This window comes from Glandiceps talaboti, chromosome 2 (assembly GCF_964340395.1).
Source record: "Glandiceps talaboti chromosome 2, keGlaTala1.1, whole genome shotgun sequence".
NCBI lineage: Eukaryota > Metazoa > Hemichordata > Enteropneusta > Spengelidae > Glandiceps > Glandiceps talaboti.
This window is the reverse complement of record NC_135550.1, coordinates 24,873,914-24,893,104: the sequence shown is the minus strand read 5'-3', so window position 1 is coordinate 24,893,104 and position 19,191 is coordinate 24,873,914. Positions and strand designations below refer to the sequence as shown.

Below are 19,191 nucleotides of genomic sequence, written 5' to 3'. Positions count from 1 at the left end.
TCCCCCACTCATCATATGTTAATGTATTAGAGTCTGTTCTCCAATCACTTCCCCACATCTTCACAAATGCTACCAAGCGTGCAATTATCCCCTAGACAATACATTTAGGGCCGAAATCATCGACTTCGTTGATAGAAGTATTAGAAAAGTGGCTTTCAACTTGGTCACACACTCATTTGTCTTTGACCAATAGAGTGTAACCAGTGTTTTTCCATCATTCGCAAAGTTACCGCCTACTTGGCCGAGATAGCCATAACCCAAGTCCACTAGGTGCATTGCGTCGAACGACTAGTACCTTTTTACTGGACTACGTATAGAGCGTTGTCAGACACACCGAGGGGAGTATATTTGAAGTCTGCTGGGGGTCCATATTAATCTAACCGCAGGATAATAATCGAAGCGCAGCAAGCCTCTCCTATAACAAGACTACCTTTATCCAAGACAGGAAACTTCAGTATAGCTTACGTGCTAGAAGATCGAAGAGCTGACACTTGGGCAACTGAGCGGACTATAGGAGGGTCACTTTCTACAGAAGTCTGTGCCTGACGCCACACGTCTCATCACAGCAGACCTTCCCTTGATTAGCACTCTCGATAATCGGTCTTTTTACGTATTAACAAATAGCAGCCTATTCACGAGGTCGACCGGCATACTTTGTAGGTGTACATACATGGACGAACACCAAGTTTTGTCCAGTCATAATTTAACATTTATCGTCTAAGCCCTTCACCGTGTTTATGATATATGACCTGTTCGAAGAAGATAAACACCGAGTCTGAAACAATCTGGGACTTTTAGCCCGGCTTAGAATTACGTATAAGCCAGGCCAACGGTGGATTATTTTGGCGAATAACAACTAAAAAAACTACTCGTGTATTTCGGAAATAGTCGCCTCCATACTACATGGCCTTTTTAAGCCCACCCTTCTCAGGCGATTTAGCATTTATTGAGAGTCACCACACTCGTGCTGCGATCATTCCCTCTGCTTTCTATTCTACACCGACACTGCCGCCGTTCTACAACAACAGTTTCGCGTCGAACTTTATTAACTTTGCCTCCGCCCTTCATGGGCCCAGGTATGCGGCTGGTGCCACACTGAACATGATGGAGAGAGAACATCAACACAACCAGCAGCAACAACAACAACAAAAACAGAAACATTCTCTGCAGCAGAATGCGAACTCTAAATCTTCAACATCTACTGGGTTAGCAAGTTCAAGTTCTTCGTCAAAAACAGCAGCTTCTTCTGCAGCATCACCTTCAGCAGCAGCAGCATCAGCAGCAACGGCATCAGCATCGACATCGCACCATTGCAGTACGAGTTTCTCAATAGACAGTATTCTAGGAAGAACCGACAGCAAAGAGTCCGATAAAGACAAAATCACAGAGACAGCACAAGAAAGCGATGATAAGACAGATCTTTCTCAAATTGCATCGACCAGTCATGGAGGAGAAGAGAGTGCGGACAGTAGCGACCCGATGACACGTTTTTCGTGGTTGCAGTGTACACGGTACAAGCCTCCTCGATTGCCTAGTAAGTATTACATGTTTGTTTTACATTGTTTGTTCGAGAGTTGTTCACGACAAACGATTATTTCTCTATTGGGTTATACTTGAGATCTGTTTGTTTAATGTTTTTATGTTCAACAAGCCGAGACCATGGGAGTGTGATCACTCAAGGAGGAAGTTTTAAACAAGCGATGAAAAGTTTCGCATCTCATTTCCTCTACATTCACAACGTTATATACTGAACATTATTGAGACAAACCTGAACAGGAGTGTCAAAATAAAAGCTTCAGTCTACGTCTATTGAGTTCTTAACACTTGTTGCATGGCTACAGAACACCATATCCGGATGATAAAAAAACGTACAAAAACATTTTAAAAATTCCATTATAGCTGCCATTGATAGGTTACATAAACTATGGAAAGTCTAAGCAGCTCCAAATTCATGAGTAGAGAATACTCAAATATGTATGTGGATAATAGAGAGATCAACAATATTACTTATGAATTTCAGAAACATTGTAAATATCAAATAACATGACAATAACACCAATTCGAAATCAAATCATCAAACTAGATATGACATCAGGTAGATATCTTTACTCATTAATAATGGACATGGGTATTCGAAAAACTAGTTAAAACGGTAATCTAATCTTTCGTTTTATTTTATTTTATTCACTTAAACCATTTTTGTCTTTTGATTTAAATAATATATATATGTGAGTTCTGTTTCTATGTTGTCGAATTGTAAAGTTTGTTGAAGGCGCAATATAGTTCACCTGTCCAAAATAATGCACGTACTTGCGTCAAGTTTTCAGTTTATTTGTTACAAATGGTGATAGAAAACACGATAAACCAACTTAATCTTAATCCCACATCCATAAGTAGGTGAACTCCCTCGAGATTCTACACGTGAAACTATTTTTTTCTTGCAAAAGAGGGAGATGTTGTTGTTGGGAAATCGATAGTATTTAAAAAGGTATTATAAGATACCTCCCACCGTGAGGCAGTGCGCATAGTTCACACAGTGACGCACACATGATTGGCTCATGAGACATCGAAATTTGTCATTTTTTTTTCAATAGAAGCTCACTTAAGGTAAACTCGAAATATTAACATCAACTTATTCAAGTACTATTATTTCTTCATTTGCGTCTTGTTGTTGTTGTAAGCAATGCTCTTTACGAAAATATATTTTTAAAAAAACATGCAAGGCAATTAATGGAATATGAGTAGTATCTCATTCAGTCACTCTGAAAGTTCTGAGGGGCGCTAATATTGGAAAGTAAATCGCTGTGTTTTTAGGGTTTCCTTGGTTTATTCCTTTCTACAAATAAACTGTCATCTGAATGAAGTTTAACTCAAAACATTAAAAAAAAATATAATGAACATGACAGGAAGCGTACATAGTATTTCATCTACTATTTCATCGTCGTCTAACAGGTGAATGTTTGACGTCTAGATCAGGTAAAGAATTTGTATTCTGTTAGAAAACTTACCAATACTTATTCTTTAAAAATGTACATACGTTCAGGTAGTTTACCAGTGTCTGTTCCCTCAGGTTTTGGGGGTTTTAGTTTTTTTTGTTTTTCTTTGGTGGGGTGGGGATAAGAACTAAAACGTGCACAATTTGTAAATTGCCGCCACAAATAATTTTTTTATATGTAACTTATTTTGCTTCGTGTTGTTTCATTGAATTATTGTCAACTAATACTTGTTGTATCGAATCATATCTGCACAATTTTTTTTACAAAAATTTCTGAACGTTGATAATTGTATCAACATATTCGTCTTTGATTAACTAAGACAAGATTTCATTCAAAAATGGAACAAACTTCAGGATTTTGAATGGACGCATGTTCAGTGCTCGCGATAGTCCACATAGTAACTTAACCTGTTGATATCGATTTTGAGTTGAGATTAGTACATGGTATTAGTAATTGAGCGCATCTAAAATCTAAAACTAAAACTGTGTGCATTTCATTCTAATCATAATATTCAAAGTTGATGTAGCAAGCTTGAACGATACTACACGGGTCTAAAAAGGCACCTTCCAAACAAAGTTAGTGTAGCAATCATGTTGTATAAATCTCCGTCTCTCTTTCGTTTAACAGGAGTTAAGAAGAAGGACGGAACGAAGAAACGTAAGCTTGGCCGAAACCCGCGCGTGCCATTCTCGGCAGCGCAAGTAGCCATGCTCGAACAGAAGTTCCGAAGAACGCATTACCTAAGTAGCGTAGATGTCGCAGAACTGTCAGCCGCTCTAAACCTCAGTGAGAACAGAGTACGTACCTTTATTTGTCTATCAAAATGACAATGTTCTAACAATAAAACACCAAACTTGCCCTGCGTACTTATGCTTCTCTGGTGATTGTCAATATTGTGAATCACGTATACCGCAAAAGTGAAGGTGGAATCCTCTCAGGGGGTTTTAGCTATAAACATATACGTGATCGACATAATTTCCTGGGAAATCTGTAGGCATATTTTTAATATTCCTGTCCAAAACATTCATCGTCAGAAAAGTACAAAGTGGAATCTTTGATTCAGCACAACACAGGTTTCGGAAATACTAGAGATTTAATCAAAACTCTTCAGCTGTATATCCATCATTTCATGTATAGTTTAGTATTAAACACAACCTGAAACACAACGAAGACGAAATTGTGTAGACATCAGCTGAACTGTCCTCTCTGAACGTCTAGCACATCGGTTTCTCACTTTTTAAGACACTGTGTCGAAAGAGTGCTGCATATCAGATTGTCTGTTTTCATAGTTTAGATTGCCGTAACGAGTTTTGAAGCATGTAAATGAAGATTTTCTTGTTTTGTTTGTTTTTGCTCGAGTGTTTTAACACGGCTATAGAACAAGAAGGACAAATTTATACGTCTAGTCTGCGGATTATTCTAATTTACTTCAGGGGGTCGAATGGGTTTTCTTTTTTATTTCTTTTTCTTTAAAATTCCGATTTCTGTACAGCTGTCTTAAATTTTTATTTTTGTAAAAAAAATTAATGACCATCGTGGCCATGTGCGCGGTCATCGATTTCAACGTAGAAAAAACAGTCTGTTTTTGACTCCTCAATACATACACAATATGAACAGCATGTTTGGCGGTCAGTACGACGCTGCTATCTCCGGAAAGTCACAGACATTTTAACATTGTTGCTATGTCGATGACAATGCAGTCCTTGATGTTTAGCTTTTCGAATCATAATTCACTGTAGGGTCCTATTCATCGACTAAAGAAAACGTGTGGCGCTATCTAGCATTCTGAGCTTTGACGTTCATTTAGTCCACCATTTACGAAATAGTTTCACCGACACCTGTTGCTCCTGAATCAAATTATCAGATCCAGGAAACGGACAACCTAAACTTGCTGATATAACAGTCGGTCTAGTAGTAGTACCCAACGAAGTCATCACAAAACACAGACACTATGCTATGCTAACACATACAATTCATAACAAAAACGCACATGATTTTATCTGTTTACCTGTTCGTTAAAAAAACCCGCAGTGTTATCTTGAACATAGGTGAATAGCTTGTTCGTTGTCGGTAGTTTATACGTATTTCTATACTGAGATTCTTCAGTTAAAGTTAAACATTTCAAGAAGTCAACTGTTTTATCTACATATCTATTGTCTGTTAACGTTTACATTGTCTGAAGTAAAATCACCTGACTGGGGACATGGTAGCTTATTTAGTCAAATGCTCAGTGTGTTCAAGTTTCTTTTAATGTCAACAAATCATAGAAAATGAGAGATTAACTCTCATATTTGTAAAAATGTAAGCTGATAGCATTAAGAGTGAGAAATTCCTAGAAATCATTTGAAAATTATTATTCTAGAGTACTATAGATAATTCGTTTTTTACTACAATTTATTTTTTCTGCGTTAAGGAGGTATACGTTTTCAATATTTTGCCAAGAATTGATTTTATTATATTCCCAATTTGTTCCCAATCATTCCATTATCTTACAAACACGATTTCTAATTGTCTGATACTTTTATTTCGTACGTTTTCGGCTCCTTTGAAGATGAAATTACAAGCCATTTGCTCTGGCTAAACTGTGCGTCTACCGCTTGTTTGCGACACGTGAGTAAGATTAGTAAGCGTGGCCGTTCTAAAATTGAAACCAATTCTGAGAAAACTACCGAGCTCGCTCTGACTTAGTACGTTCTAAGAGTTTCACATTGCCCTCAGTATTTTTGGGACTAGAAGGAATCGAAAATATTTAGCTCAGTTTTTTTTTACGTACGACAACGAACAACTGCTCGTTAGATATTTGCTCCAAAATGTCGCAGCTCGCCTTGTCCTACAGTCATCCAAGGTATAAACTGTTCATGTACAATTATTGTGTGTCTGTACGATGAAGAATGATAATTTAATTTAAGAGATTATCTTTTGAAGCTTTTATCTGTACATAATTTAATGAGCCAGAATTATTGTTTTAGTGGTAAATCCCTCTCAAGGTTCACAATTTTAGTCTAAAAAAAATAAATTTCAAAGGAGTCAATGGCCAACTGCTGTCCTGCGATTTTGACCCGTGTATGTTAAACCTTGATGTAATTGCCCCTTTTCCTATAAATTTCCGTGAATTTATTCGAAAATATTCTGGCCATCTAGTTCTTTCTCTCTCCTTCTCTCTCTCCCTATCTCTCTCCCTCTTTTTCAACCAGCCACACTGGCTTCTTTCCCCTCCGCCCAACTCTCTCCCTATCATATACTTTCTCTCTCGTTCTCCCTATCCACTCCTTCGCTCATGTTCGTATCCTACCCATTTCTCTCTCCTACACGTTTTGAAAATTAAAACCCGTGATATTACTTACAACATTTAGCTGCGAACGTTCGACCATATGTTCTTCCTGTGATTAAAAGCAACCCTTACAATTTTGAAAGTGAAGCCCGGAGGAATGATTGAGACTAGTTTCGCTGTGAAGGAAAGCTTGTTACTTTGACAGATTTATAGCAGAATTGACTTGACATGCTGGCATCAACAACGTGTCATCATAAATCCGTTATAAATCTTTCTCTGACGTTTCGTCAGACCTGATATTAATTTCTCACTCACATCTTTATTTGGTTTAATGAAGGGATATACTAAGGAATGGTATTATTTTACAACTATGTTACATAAATGGTATATTTGTTTAATTGTATATTTGTAAATTGAACTTATTCTTGGTTATTTACCAAAACACTAGATTCTCATTTTTGAAGACAAGAAAACTATATCATCTTGTACGTTCAATTAATCTATTTTCAAATTTACCACGATTTTACTTCATGCTTGAAGTGAAGAATCATATTTTCAAAAAATCGGTGATTTATTATTTTTACGTGTGGTATTCAACTCGCAAGTTAAACAAGAAATCTCATTTATACTTTTACTATTCTTTACATTATTATTGCTTGCTATTCATAATTATGGTCAAAAACATCAACAAACCCATTCCTAACCTTTGATTATTTTCATTTTTTTTCTAAAGGTAAAAATTTGGTTTCAAAATCGTCGGGCACGGGAACGTCGGGACCGAGAAAACATGGAGAAGTCCGGAGCTCGGGGAATCTCGTGGTCAGGCCCGAGTGCGAATGGGAACCCCGCTGCGCAATTTTCCCAGGCGGTGCAAGAAGGGACCTCAGCGTTTACTCCGGTGTCTTATAACTACTGAAATGAAAAGGGTCGCTTAGGGAGAGGTCAGAGGCAGACATAGGGCACTCCGTAGAGGCCTACCATGTCTATATTGATTAAGTAACATCATTTGTGAACCGCATCAACCTGGGTCCAGACCTTCTACGAGTACATCTGGTCGCCATTCAAGACATACACAAAACTACCGGACTATTGTTCGTTACCTTTCAGTCACATCTTGCACCCATTTAGATGCGGCATCGGCACCTTATTTTGAAACTCCCCCTCGCGGCGATACAAGGTGAATTCATGCTCCATCTTTTGTTGGAAACATACTCCGATGTTTTTCTTTTATTTTCCCCAGCTGGAAAAACTAACTTAATTGTTATTGTCGATTTCAGCAACTTGCAACTGTATAAACGTGTTGAGTGAAAAGTTAATGGCGCATGCATATTTCATTAATTATAATTTTTGAAAATTACATCAATGTGATCGGTTTGCAGACAGACAAGTGGTACATCATGCGCACACTACAACACACAACAACAACGGCAACTTAATAAATGTATTATTGTTGAAATTATAAGTTTGAAATAAAATTCTGAAAATGATACACTTTCGTACATTGTATATTTGAATGATTCATGATGCGACTATTGGTGATCGATGCGACTTTAAGTTGATCTTATTCATGGATCTCTCTTATTCAATATTCAATATTCTTACTGTCTAATACTCGTTCGTTTGAACTGTCGTTAGCTTCCTGGTTCACAGATTCACGTATTTGCAATTCTACAACATTCTTGAACAGACAAGTGTCGGTGTATAGTAGAGCAGTATCAATGTGTTGAACGTGATCAATGAGTTGAAGTTAACTCGTTCCCTTCATCAAAGTGTTATCATCATCGAATTCACCATTTCGAATTCGAAGTTACTCCATACAACTATCATAGTGTTAAAATCTTAGAACTGACCATTCCGAAGTTACTCCGTACCGTCACTGTAGTGTTAAAATCTTAGAAGTGACCATTCCGAAGTTACTCCATACCGTCATTGTAGTGTTAAAATCTTAGAACTGACCATTCAGAAGTTACTCCGTACAACTATCATAGTGTTAAAATCTTAGAACTGACCATTCAGAAGTTACTCCACACGTCATTGTAGCGTTAAAATCCAAAGTTACTCCGTACCATTACAGTGTTAACAATAATATCACTGAAAATTCAATATCACCCCGTGTCGTCAGTGTAGTGTTAAAATCATATAATTGACCATTTTGAAGATATTTTAGCATACAATTATCTAAATATTGTATCCTATGACTGTCATTTTAGAGACCTATAGAAAACTTCCCGTATATCTAATATCGTTCTTAAGCTCATCATAACCTTTGTTGTATTACCGATGTTTTGAAAATACAATTATTTTTTTGAGATGGGAAGCAGTGGCGAACAAATATTTTGGTACTATACCATGAAAAGATAAGAAGATGGAATATAGCTTCGCCCACAGAGATGTACTTCTACATATACTCTCTCTCTCTCTCTCTCTCTCTCTCTCTCTCTCTCTCTCTCTCTCTCTCTCTCTCTCTCTCTCTCTCTCTCTCTCTCTCTCTCTCTCTCTCTCTCTCTCTCTCTCTCTCTCTCTCTCTCTCTCTCCCTGTCTCTGTCTCTCTCTCTGACTCTCTCTCAATCTTTCTTTCATTTTTATTGTTTTGTCTTTACTTTCCTTTTCCCTCCTGACTGTCACTACTGTCTATTCACTAAGTCAAAACTTCAGTATACATTAACATGATCGTCATATTCCATGCAAGAAAGGAAAGTCTTAGACGGCTTCTTGTTATCAAACATTCGAGTAACTTCCTAAAATCAATGATCAATGATGAAGAAGGCAACATTTTCAAGTAGATAAAGAAAACAATACTACATTGAAAACCTTGATGAAGGAGCTTAGATAGCATGAACATAATAGTTTCTGATCTAGATTAATGCAGATAAAAAGTTGGGGCAACTTCATTTATAGCGTTTTTTCGCCGACGAATACATAGTAGTTCTTTTAAAATATGTTCAATGAATTTACGTCTGTAGCTAGGCATCATCAAACATTACAAGTTAAACCAATATGAAGAAGAGAGTATATCGCACCAGTGTGCACAATGTTGAATTGAGGCAATCACTCTAATTCCATATTTTGTGCGGAATCTACCAATAAGTCAAATAAAAACAGTATTCTTTGCATTCACTTAAATTGCATGAATTCACACGAGTTTTAGCAACGGTAGCACTCTATAGAACCATTTGTATACACACAATTTATCTTTCATTCGTTTTTTTTTTTAATTTCTTCACACAAATCTACAGCGATTCTCTTCAATATCTCATTTAACAATTGAGCTACTTCATGTAAATACTGGTACGATTTTTTTTTAATTTCAGTCTCTGGTCTTTGACTCGCAAAATGTTATGATATAAAAGCGCCGATTCACAAAGAAAATTTGGTGGGTAGAAATCGAAAATGAAGTAGGCACCGCTCCTTGTATATTGAAAACGGGTCTTCAAAGAACGGTCATCTTTGTTTGTATACGACAGAGTAAAATGCCTCCATGCATACACCAAACACACAATATACGTTGAAATATATCACACTAGATACTAACCAGGCAATTTACAAATGGATTCCCACATTGAAATCGGCATGAATAGAAATGGATTAGCGATGGATGCTATGGTTTTTTTTGTCTCGTTTCTCCCTATACATTTGTACACAGTTGTGCATGAATTGGATTGATTCGGGTCTTCCTGTTGAGAGATGCTTGAGGATATAAGAGAACTATACGAAAATATTGGTATTAAGCCTAATATCGGTCTCATTTTGAAATTGAACCACATTTCCCACCTTTATCAATCACTCGCCTCCTACGGCTCTCTTCTGTCCTTTTTGCGCATCACCTCGGTAAGATCACGCCGATTCGATACCACCTGGAGACACGAGTATCTTATTATGATAGTCGGCGTGTTCAACTAATCAAGACATTTTTCCATCTGAAGATTGGAAAGGAACTTGCCTGCAAAGGAAATGTATTACTAAGATGAAATATATTGTTCGCGTGCTTCCACGATAGAATTAGGTGAAAAGTTTACGCTGTATTTCTCGAGGGGTAAACGATTTTTGGTGCGAAGTCAGAAATGGGAACTAGAATCAACAATTTACAAATCACGCCTGTCCATTTCGTCTGTGCAAAATGTCAAATTTGACACACAGCCGTTGCTGTAATTCAAAATATTTTCTTTCCTTCGCAGTAGTGACAGTAAATTCCACCATCAGCTATATAGTAAACACATCTCTGTAACCTTACGATGACGATACATATATGTCGGAACTCCAATAAACGAGCCCGTAAAAAGAAACTTGAAACTGTCTTTACAGCGAATTATTGTTGATTAAGTTACAACAGGAAAAACAAACAAGAACGTAGTTTTCATTGTCACAATGTGTGCTGAGACTCTTCGAATCTTACAAGTAGTCTTTAGAACATCAAGTATTGGTATGATGTGCTAGAGAAATTTCTAAATCATTAAGCAAACATAAAGCAAACAGTACAACTCACCAAAGTCCCATTTTTACACTCAGCTATAAATGGAGCAACCGACGTATATAGGCTTTAAGCTTTACTTTTGTCTGTTATTGGAAAACCTGCAATAAAATAAAATGCCAGAAAGGAATTTTCTATGACTTACGGGCTGTAAACCTTCTCTCGCAATTGTCATTATAGACAGATCTCGATTTTGCATATCGAATGATAACCACTTCCGTTGCAATGTCACTCATATAGTTACGATATGTACTCTATGCAAAATGAAACTACCTGCAGAAACATGAGTCGTCCTAACGGCCTTTTTTTTACTTCTTATAACTTAAAAGTTGTCTAAGACGTCTGTAGTAGTGGTAGTACTTGTCAGCTACCTTGGTCGTGATCGATCATAGACATTGTGTCGATCAAATACAGTCATTGACCATCAAGGTTGTAGACAACATGTGTGTCTCTTTCTATGAGGTGTGAACTTTCCAGACACAACCAAAACAACATGTAGAATACATATACATCACCTAACATTTACCTTATTTCGGCCACTATTCGGCAAAAGTATTCATAGCTAGCCTTGGTCGGTCAATGCAAAAGTTTGTTTCTAATATGTCATGGTCACGGTTTTGTCATCATATAAAGAATATCAAGCGAACTTCAATATATCAAGAATAAATACTGTGTCCATCTGTCCTGCTTTTATCTATTAAACCTTCCTTCATTTTATTTTGATTTTGTTTCTTTTCATGTGTACTTTTATATCAATTTTGTACTTGTTTTTCTTTCTCTTTTTATTTCACTATGCTATATCTTATAAAATATTGTGAATATTTTTGTTCTTAAATCATAAGGAGTTCGCGTTGGTAACACTGTTGGTTAGTTATGTTATAATGCTTGAGGTTCCCTCCTCAAAGCGGACGACGACTTGAAAAGGGGGGAGTTCTACTTCTCCAATTATCTTAAGACTACAAACTACAATAATACTAAAAGGCCGCGTCAATAAGTCGCTGTGAAAGCCAAACAATAGAGCCATTAGCCACTGTGACATAGGTAGTCGCTGAAGGAAATAGAATCACCAAAGTCTTCGAAACTTCGGAGAATTTGGCTTCAAAACTACAAACTTTTATCTTAGGTTTCTGATTGAATAAATGTTTGATAATCTCTCTAAAAAATAGGATTTGTTCCTTTGTGATTTCTTTTGACAACTACACGGAGATGTCTGATGAACGCAGTAGCGGTGACATGTACTAATAGGCCGGAGACAGCAAAATCGACCATTTGTTTGGCTGATTTGTAACAATGGCCAAGGAGCGATTAAGTCATTAGAGTTACACGATGACTTGTATTTGACAAGGGTAGGAAAACAACAACGGGTCGGAGTTGATGACTCGCTTGTCCATTACAGCTGCCCCCACCCTGACAACACGTCGCCGCTGAAGGATGACGCCAGGCTCTGTTTTATGAGCAACTGTTTATCCAACTAACTGGAAACTACTAAATGATTTCTGCCGACGGCGAGATCCGACTGTTCAAGGCTCCAAGCTCTTCATTATCAACGTCTAAATCCAGTTATCCCAACAAAGATTTATTAACAAGGTGAAATGGTTTTCATTTTTTCAAAAAGAGGCAACTCAACTTCATTTGAATTTTCATGAAGGAAAGGGTCCAATTTCTCGACCATCAGATATCGTCGGTGTAACCATTTTGGGCGACCTGTGTCAATAAGGTGGGCGAGTCAGCGAATATGTTTCGATTTCGTAGTTCCTGTCACAATACGACATGTGCGTTTTTTTTTGTCTGGCCAGGCCCCTTAACGTAATATCAACACTTGAAACCTTAGTTCCAGTAGCTTTTATAAAGAGAAATAAATAAACGGCTGAAGAGAGAATGAAAAAATGTGGTAGAATATACCAGACAGATTTACTGACAACACATCATCACTATCCGTTCATGTATCTGTTTCAGCGCCCCCTAGTGTCGAAACCTTGAATTATTCATACGGAACAAGCATTTATTGAATATCCCCATATGTACATCCATTATACATATGTTTGCACACATATAGGTGTACAGGAAGGGTTATTTGTCATCTATTTCTGCAACGTGATGCATTGCCTCGCGCAGCGCAAAGGGGGAAAGGTTGGTTGTACCCCCTAAGGCGATCGTGTGACATGGATCACTGAACGTCTTATCATAGGGTTTAAATTTTACTATGCTAAGGTAGTGGCACTTTAACTTTAACTTTATCAGGAAAGACTAGAGCAGCTAACGCTAGAAAGGCATGAGATGATCATGAATGATTAAGTGGAAAATGAAACAGGGAATGACAATTTAAACAAATCCCGCTCCGATCACTTAGCGATGAGATCAATAGTTCAATGTAGGATAAAAAAACTAAATTCTTTTACTTTGGGAGTGGGGGTGGGGTTGAGCCATTTTAGTTCTCATCCTACAAAATCGATTTTACATTTAATGGATGTTTTGTACCCCTAAATACAAATATTTCTTTTAAAATGTCAAATTGAGAAATGGAAGAATTTTTTGCTACAAAGTCAAGTGTCAACAAAAGAACTATTCTTTACTCACTACATACTGGCTTTATGTCCATAGCACTACATACTATTACATACTGATTTGAAATTGATTGTGCGGTTTGAAGCAATTTTCAATTTAGAAAGGGGGGCTGGGGGCGTCTGAGGCCTAAGTATAAGAATTTAGGTTTTTTTGTATCGTACATTGAACTATTGATCTCGCCCCTTACAGATCAATACTTTAAAATTTACCTCGCCTTACTAACCACCTGTTGACTTCAGTAGCCATCTCTCATCTTTGGAGAGGTCGTGCTTCATTAATACATGCTAGAGACAGACTTCTCTCTCAAAACGATATTTAAAAATGTCTATACTAGGTATTTTTCATTATTGAATACAAGGGACGGACTACACATATACAATACAGCAAACGATGGTAGAAATACATTCACAACAATAACAGACATAACGCATTCTGAATAGGGCAATTTGATAAAACCTTACACAGGAAATTGTTAAGCTACACACATCAACGCCGTTGTGTCGGAGTACACTATACTACACTTTATTCAGAGTAATAATACTACCAAATCTGATTCGAACTGACATCGTAATTTCCTTGGAAATCCCCCATACTGTACATGCCATGCATTTGATAAATGAATTGATTCGAGGCTGGTCGCCAGGGAAAGTTAAAGTATAGCGGCCAATCGAATCTACAAGTGTATATACATAAACTGCTTTACAGAAAAGGGTTCGGTTTGAATTAAAATAAGCCGGATCAATTAGTGTTCTTTTTATTCGAGACAAGTGGGGTTATGGCTTATATAGTCTATAGTTGACCTTGGAACGAAAGTCGTCTGTGTTTGAGGTCATTGCGTGGTAAAACACTTTTATGTAGACACAATTAACATTAATAATGCCATACCACCTGTAAGGTCTTTCAGTGTAGTTTTCATAATGTCATGAACATTCAGACTTCGACCTGAGCAGACTTGCTGACTACTTAATTTGAAGACCACATCCGAAAGGCTTACATGGTGAAAACCACTCGTAGTACACGCAAACAATTAATATTCTGATGAAATCTTAAAGTAGCTTATCCTTTGGTGTGTTGTGATTTGATAATAATTAGGGGTTTCCACCTTCAAATAAACGTGTCTAACCTTGAAATTCCGTAAAACTTTAGCAAGTCTGGTTGTTTTTTACATCTTGTGGTACCGTTTGTGTCAATCATTGTAATCATCAACCAAGGTAGTATAAACTACATTACATTGTGTGTGTTTTTAATTGGTACGTGAATGACGTATTCATTTGGGATCACAGGTTCTTCATTTACTATGTATAATGACATTGTTCTGACTATACTCAAAGTGATGGGGTGAGACTGAATTTAGTATTGCCATTACTCACTACAGCCAAGTGAAATTCTATCCAGAGATGAAATAATTCTTTTTGTAATGTGAAACATTGTTCGTATTTAGAATTTCGATTGGAGTTTTGAAAAACGAATGTTTGAAATTCGATATAAGCACCCCAAAACCAAGTTCCAAAATCAAATGTAAATGTTGATTGCTTAACACTGATTCGTCAATTCAAATTACGTCAAAAAACTAATATTGTCATTTCTGGATATCTTATTAGGATTTCACTTGGTCGTCGTTAGTCAAGCACCCGCACATACGTACTTATCCGTACCTTCATGACTAATATTTATCTACAGCCTGGTATTATGTTTTACCTCCTTTATTGAAAATAAACTAGCAAATTTGCGTCTTTATTATATCTTGGCGTCCTACATGGTGTTTAAATCACAGTATTTCAACAATTGGTTAACTAAGTGGTGATAAACGTACAATTCTGTTTGCTTTTGGATTTCTATAACCATTTCTGTCACCGACAAGCATAAACAAAATAATCACTTGTTCATACCGTAGAGGGCAGGCTAAAAACCTAGGGTATGGCATATACATTTTATCGACACAGTAAAGTGTAAACAAAGCAATTCTTACTTATGCCATAGATGGCAGTGTAACAATCGGTTACGTGTATGAATTGTATGACTTCATTCTTAGTCAACACCACAGTAATTTCATGTAAAATAACTTTGCATAATTTGCGTAGGACAACTTTCCATGGCTGTGAAATTTGTTTTAATCTTGAACTTGTAGCCAACTAACGATTGAGCTGTCTTGTCGGTAAAGCGAGAACTGCAAGTAAACAGAACACGTCAAAAATACACTGCACGAATAGTCTTAAGTTGAAGTGTTTGAAGTAGTGTCTCAATACCATGTGTCGGCCAATGTTCAGTACGGTTTACAATCCAACATTTGACAGTTGACGATGACTCTTTTGATAATGTGATGATTTAATCTATGCATATGTAAAGCAATATCTACAGAATGTGTTATATTCTATCAAACACACACTTTTGCGATCACACTTCAACAATAGCAACAAAGTCAACAGTACAATCTGAACATAACCGTAATTATACGTAATAAGGGGAGTAATAGCAACGCAATTGCACGAATATTTACGATTTGTGTGACAAATATCTAGCATGTGTCAAAACATTGACCTACTTCAAATGCATGAGTATTACAATCTTCTCCACCACCAGAGGGCGACCTTCACACAGCAATCCTTGCCTTATACAGTGCATTTGTTCGATTTTCTGTATAATGAGTCCTATTGAGATCAAAGATGCCGAGATATGTCGATAATCATCTGCAAAGCTTTATTCAAGGGATGTTTAATAAGTGATCATTACGGACGTCGACAGTGACGATTGAAAGGTTTGTTCTCAAATCAAACCCATTTTAAATCTTTTAGTCGTACCCTAATGGACCAAACGAACACAGAATTCCTCGGTGATGGGGGAAAACGACGCTGTCTATCGAATGACATCTTTTTATGTAAAACGTTCAAACTTAGACCAGGTCATGGCCTGTTATACTCATAGTCTATTAGACTGGTCTATAAATGCTAAACATTAAAACATGCATTTCAAAATAGACCACGGTAGCTTAATCGCCACTAGACCTCCAAACTAAGAACTCATTGAATGGCAGAACATCTTTCACAAAACATTATGCAGTCGATCCTTTGAACATTTTACTTCAAGGTAAATGGATTGAACGCCTGAAAAGGACTTTTTGTTGAAATTGTGTAAAGCCAATAATTATTGTTACATTTCCTGATTACATTTTTCCACTATGACCAATACTGTAATAAAATCTCTTTTTTACATAAATGTGTTACAAAGGACGCTAATATTACAAGTTGTCGAGTCAATTATTGTGACAAAGTCTTACAATAAAAGAGTGCTTTCATGTAAATTGCGAAGAGTATTGAAAAGAAGAGTTCGGTGCTTGAAGCTACAATCAAAACGAGAGCAACAAAAACAATAATCATAACGTTAAGTCAATAAAATCTTCGGAAATTGAAGGATTTCCTGGTTAGTTAATGGATGCTATAGAGGATAAAACAAGATAAACTAAAGAACTCCACTTTCTAGCGCATCGATTGAGCCATCTCCCGCACGATCAAAAGAATTTTTTTCTCTCCAGAATTCCGTCTTTATTGAAAACAAAGAGCTCACTGCCTAAGGTGGTGTAAACGAGTTCTTTTCGTTAAACTGAGTACAAATACACAGCAGGGCATTGACATAGTTTGATCACTAATAAATGCCAAATGTATTCAATGTATAGTCACATTACAAACATGTGATAATTTAAAATCATTTTCTTTGTGTCAAACAAACTAATCCAAGTAGTCACAAGTTCACTCTAAATACGTCTTCTTAATTCGAACGTTATCTTTTATCTTGTCTACTTAGTTTTTCAATTAGATGATGATATTTTCACTTTTGAGTGTTTTAGTCAATTACAGTAAATTGTAGTACCTCTCTGTATTGTAATACCTGTGTTAGATCACCTCAAACGCTACTTTGTTTTCTCAGTAAGTTGTAGATTTCTACTCTCTAATCGACAGATTTCAAAGATTTAAACACACTAAACAGTACAGCTAAATACTTCAATCTCTCTCACTCACATATACACACAGAGGCAGACAGACAGACGTACAGACAGACAGATAGACAGACAGACAGACAGACAGACAGACAGACAGACGGACGGACAGACAGACAGACGGACGGACGGACGGACGGACGGACAGACAGACAGACAGACAGACAGACAGACAGACAGACAGACAGACAGACAGACGCACATACTCACATACACATAGGCACACAGATAGAAAGATACACACCACCACCACCACCACCACCACCATAACAACAACAAAATAAAATATGGGACTATTGCCTAAAGATATCCCAGGCTTTCAAATGTTGTAATGAGACTGGATGAGACGGGCGACTAGTATGTGAGTAAAATGCTCTCGAAATGATATTTCTATGTGATTCTGACTTCTTGACCGCGAAATCAAATTTGAATATTAGCTATATTACATTAGATATGAATCATAACCTGATTGGCAACAGCTTTCCAAGTCTGCCTATAACAACTTCGTTTCGTTGGTGATGTCTATGTTGGTCGTCAAGGTAACAGAATCGCTTCTATTGAGCGCACACATTAGGAACAAAGTGTAAACATAGATCGAACAGGATGGCTAACACATCAAGTCATTTATCATTCACAAACCTCACTTACGAAAAACGATCCTAACTTATAGGCATCTCTCTATTCGCTTTGAAACAACAATAAACCTCTATAATGTTCGATTGAAAAGTAAAGTTTAGAGTCCATGTACCAAGTTTGTACTTGCCTTGAGTACATGTTAATACCCCTTTCCCGTCAAATGGATTGTTACACATGGTACAGCAGTCGGTGTCAGAAGTGTATGTTGGCAACTTCATAGCCATCCCACCCCACCCCCACCCCCACCCCCACCCCAACCCCAACCACTACCACCACCACCACCTATCCAAATATGACTCGACCGAAATCAAATCAAGCAGATGATACATCTTCTCATCCAAATCGCTTTGCGACAATTCGAATGTATTGGGTTTATATATAACGTGATCGATCCGGGTTGAAAAATTGTTAGAAATATAAAAACGTCCTTGAAACTTATAAGACATATTTTATGTTCCATAAATTTCAAATGACTAACCTCTATAAACGGATTAGGATTATCCGAGACTGTAGCACAAATGTTAGAAATTATCTCATGACTCTAGTCAGATTTATGAAAGCCGTAAATCGACCAGCGTTCAGCTTCAACTCTCTACCAGCGATTGAAATTCTGAACATATGGCGCGGTTTGAACTGCGAGTGTTTTAATTGTCAATCTGCTAACGTAGACACATTTCCAGAACCGATTACACTTGTCGAAGTATTAACTCTTCAAACAGTAGCTTTCAAGTGGACATTTTAACGTCTAAAGCAAACACATATGCTCAACTTCGTCTCTGAATTCAATATTGATCGAGCATTCTTTAACTTGAAAATGTCCTGCTGAAATCAAACGTGGAGTGTGGTCTCGTGCCATTCAAGTGTGAGAGTAAAAAGGCAAGAACCCATCAGTGCACGTTGATCGATTTGAAGTGTTTTTTTCTTCTTCTAAAATTCAGGTACTGGTTAACTCTATATAATATCTTTCACCCATAGAATCATTTTTATTCTCGCAAGAATATTTTCATTATATTGTATTTAATTAAAATAAAAGATATTGAATAAAAATGAAACATTTTATCTTGATTACAGTGACTGGGGTTTCAAACAAACAACGTGTTTCCTCCATTGCTATTGTAACAATGTTGTCATGTTGTGCCATGGAAAACACCTGTCGCCATCCATAATTCGACTTTATGCGTAGGAGAAATGTGTTGATTGCTAATCTAGAATACAACTATGCAATAATCACAGTGTTCTTCATCCCTCACAATAAATATGTCAA

The 19,191-nt window shown here is 37.0% G+C and overlaps 1 protein-coding gene across 1 annotated transcript; it reads left to right on the top strand.

Moving 5' to 3' along the window:
• Positions 1–730: 730 nt before the first annotated feature.
• Positions 731–7,289, top strand: LOC144453841 (uncharacterized). Its single transcript, XM_078145208.1, has 3 exons — positions 731–1,534; positions 3,624–3,793; positions 7,001–7,289. Exons 1-3 carry the CDS (start codon positions 904–906, stop codon positions 7,181–7,183), a joined length of 984 nt encoding a protein of 327 aa, XP_078001334.1. The 5' UTR covers positions 731–903; the 3' UTR covers positions 7,184–7,289.
• Positions 7,290–19,191: the final 11,902 nt, after the last annotated feature.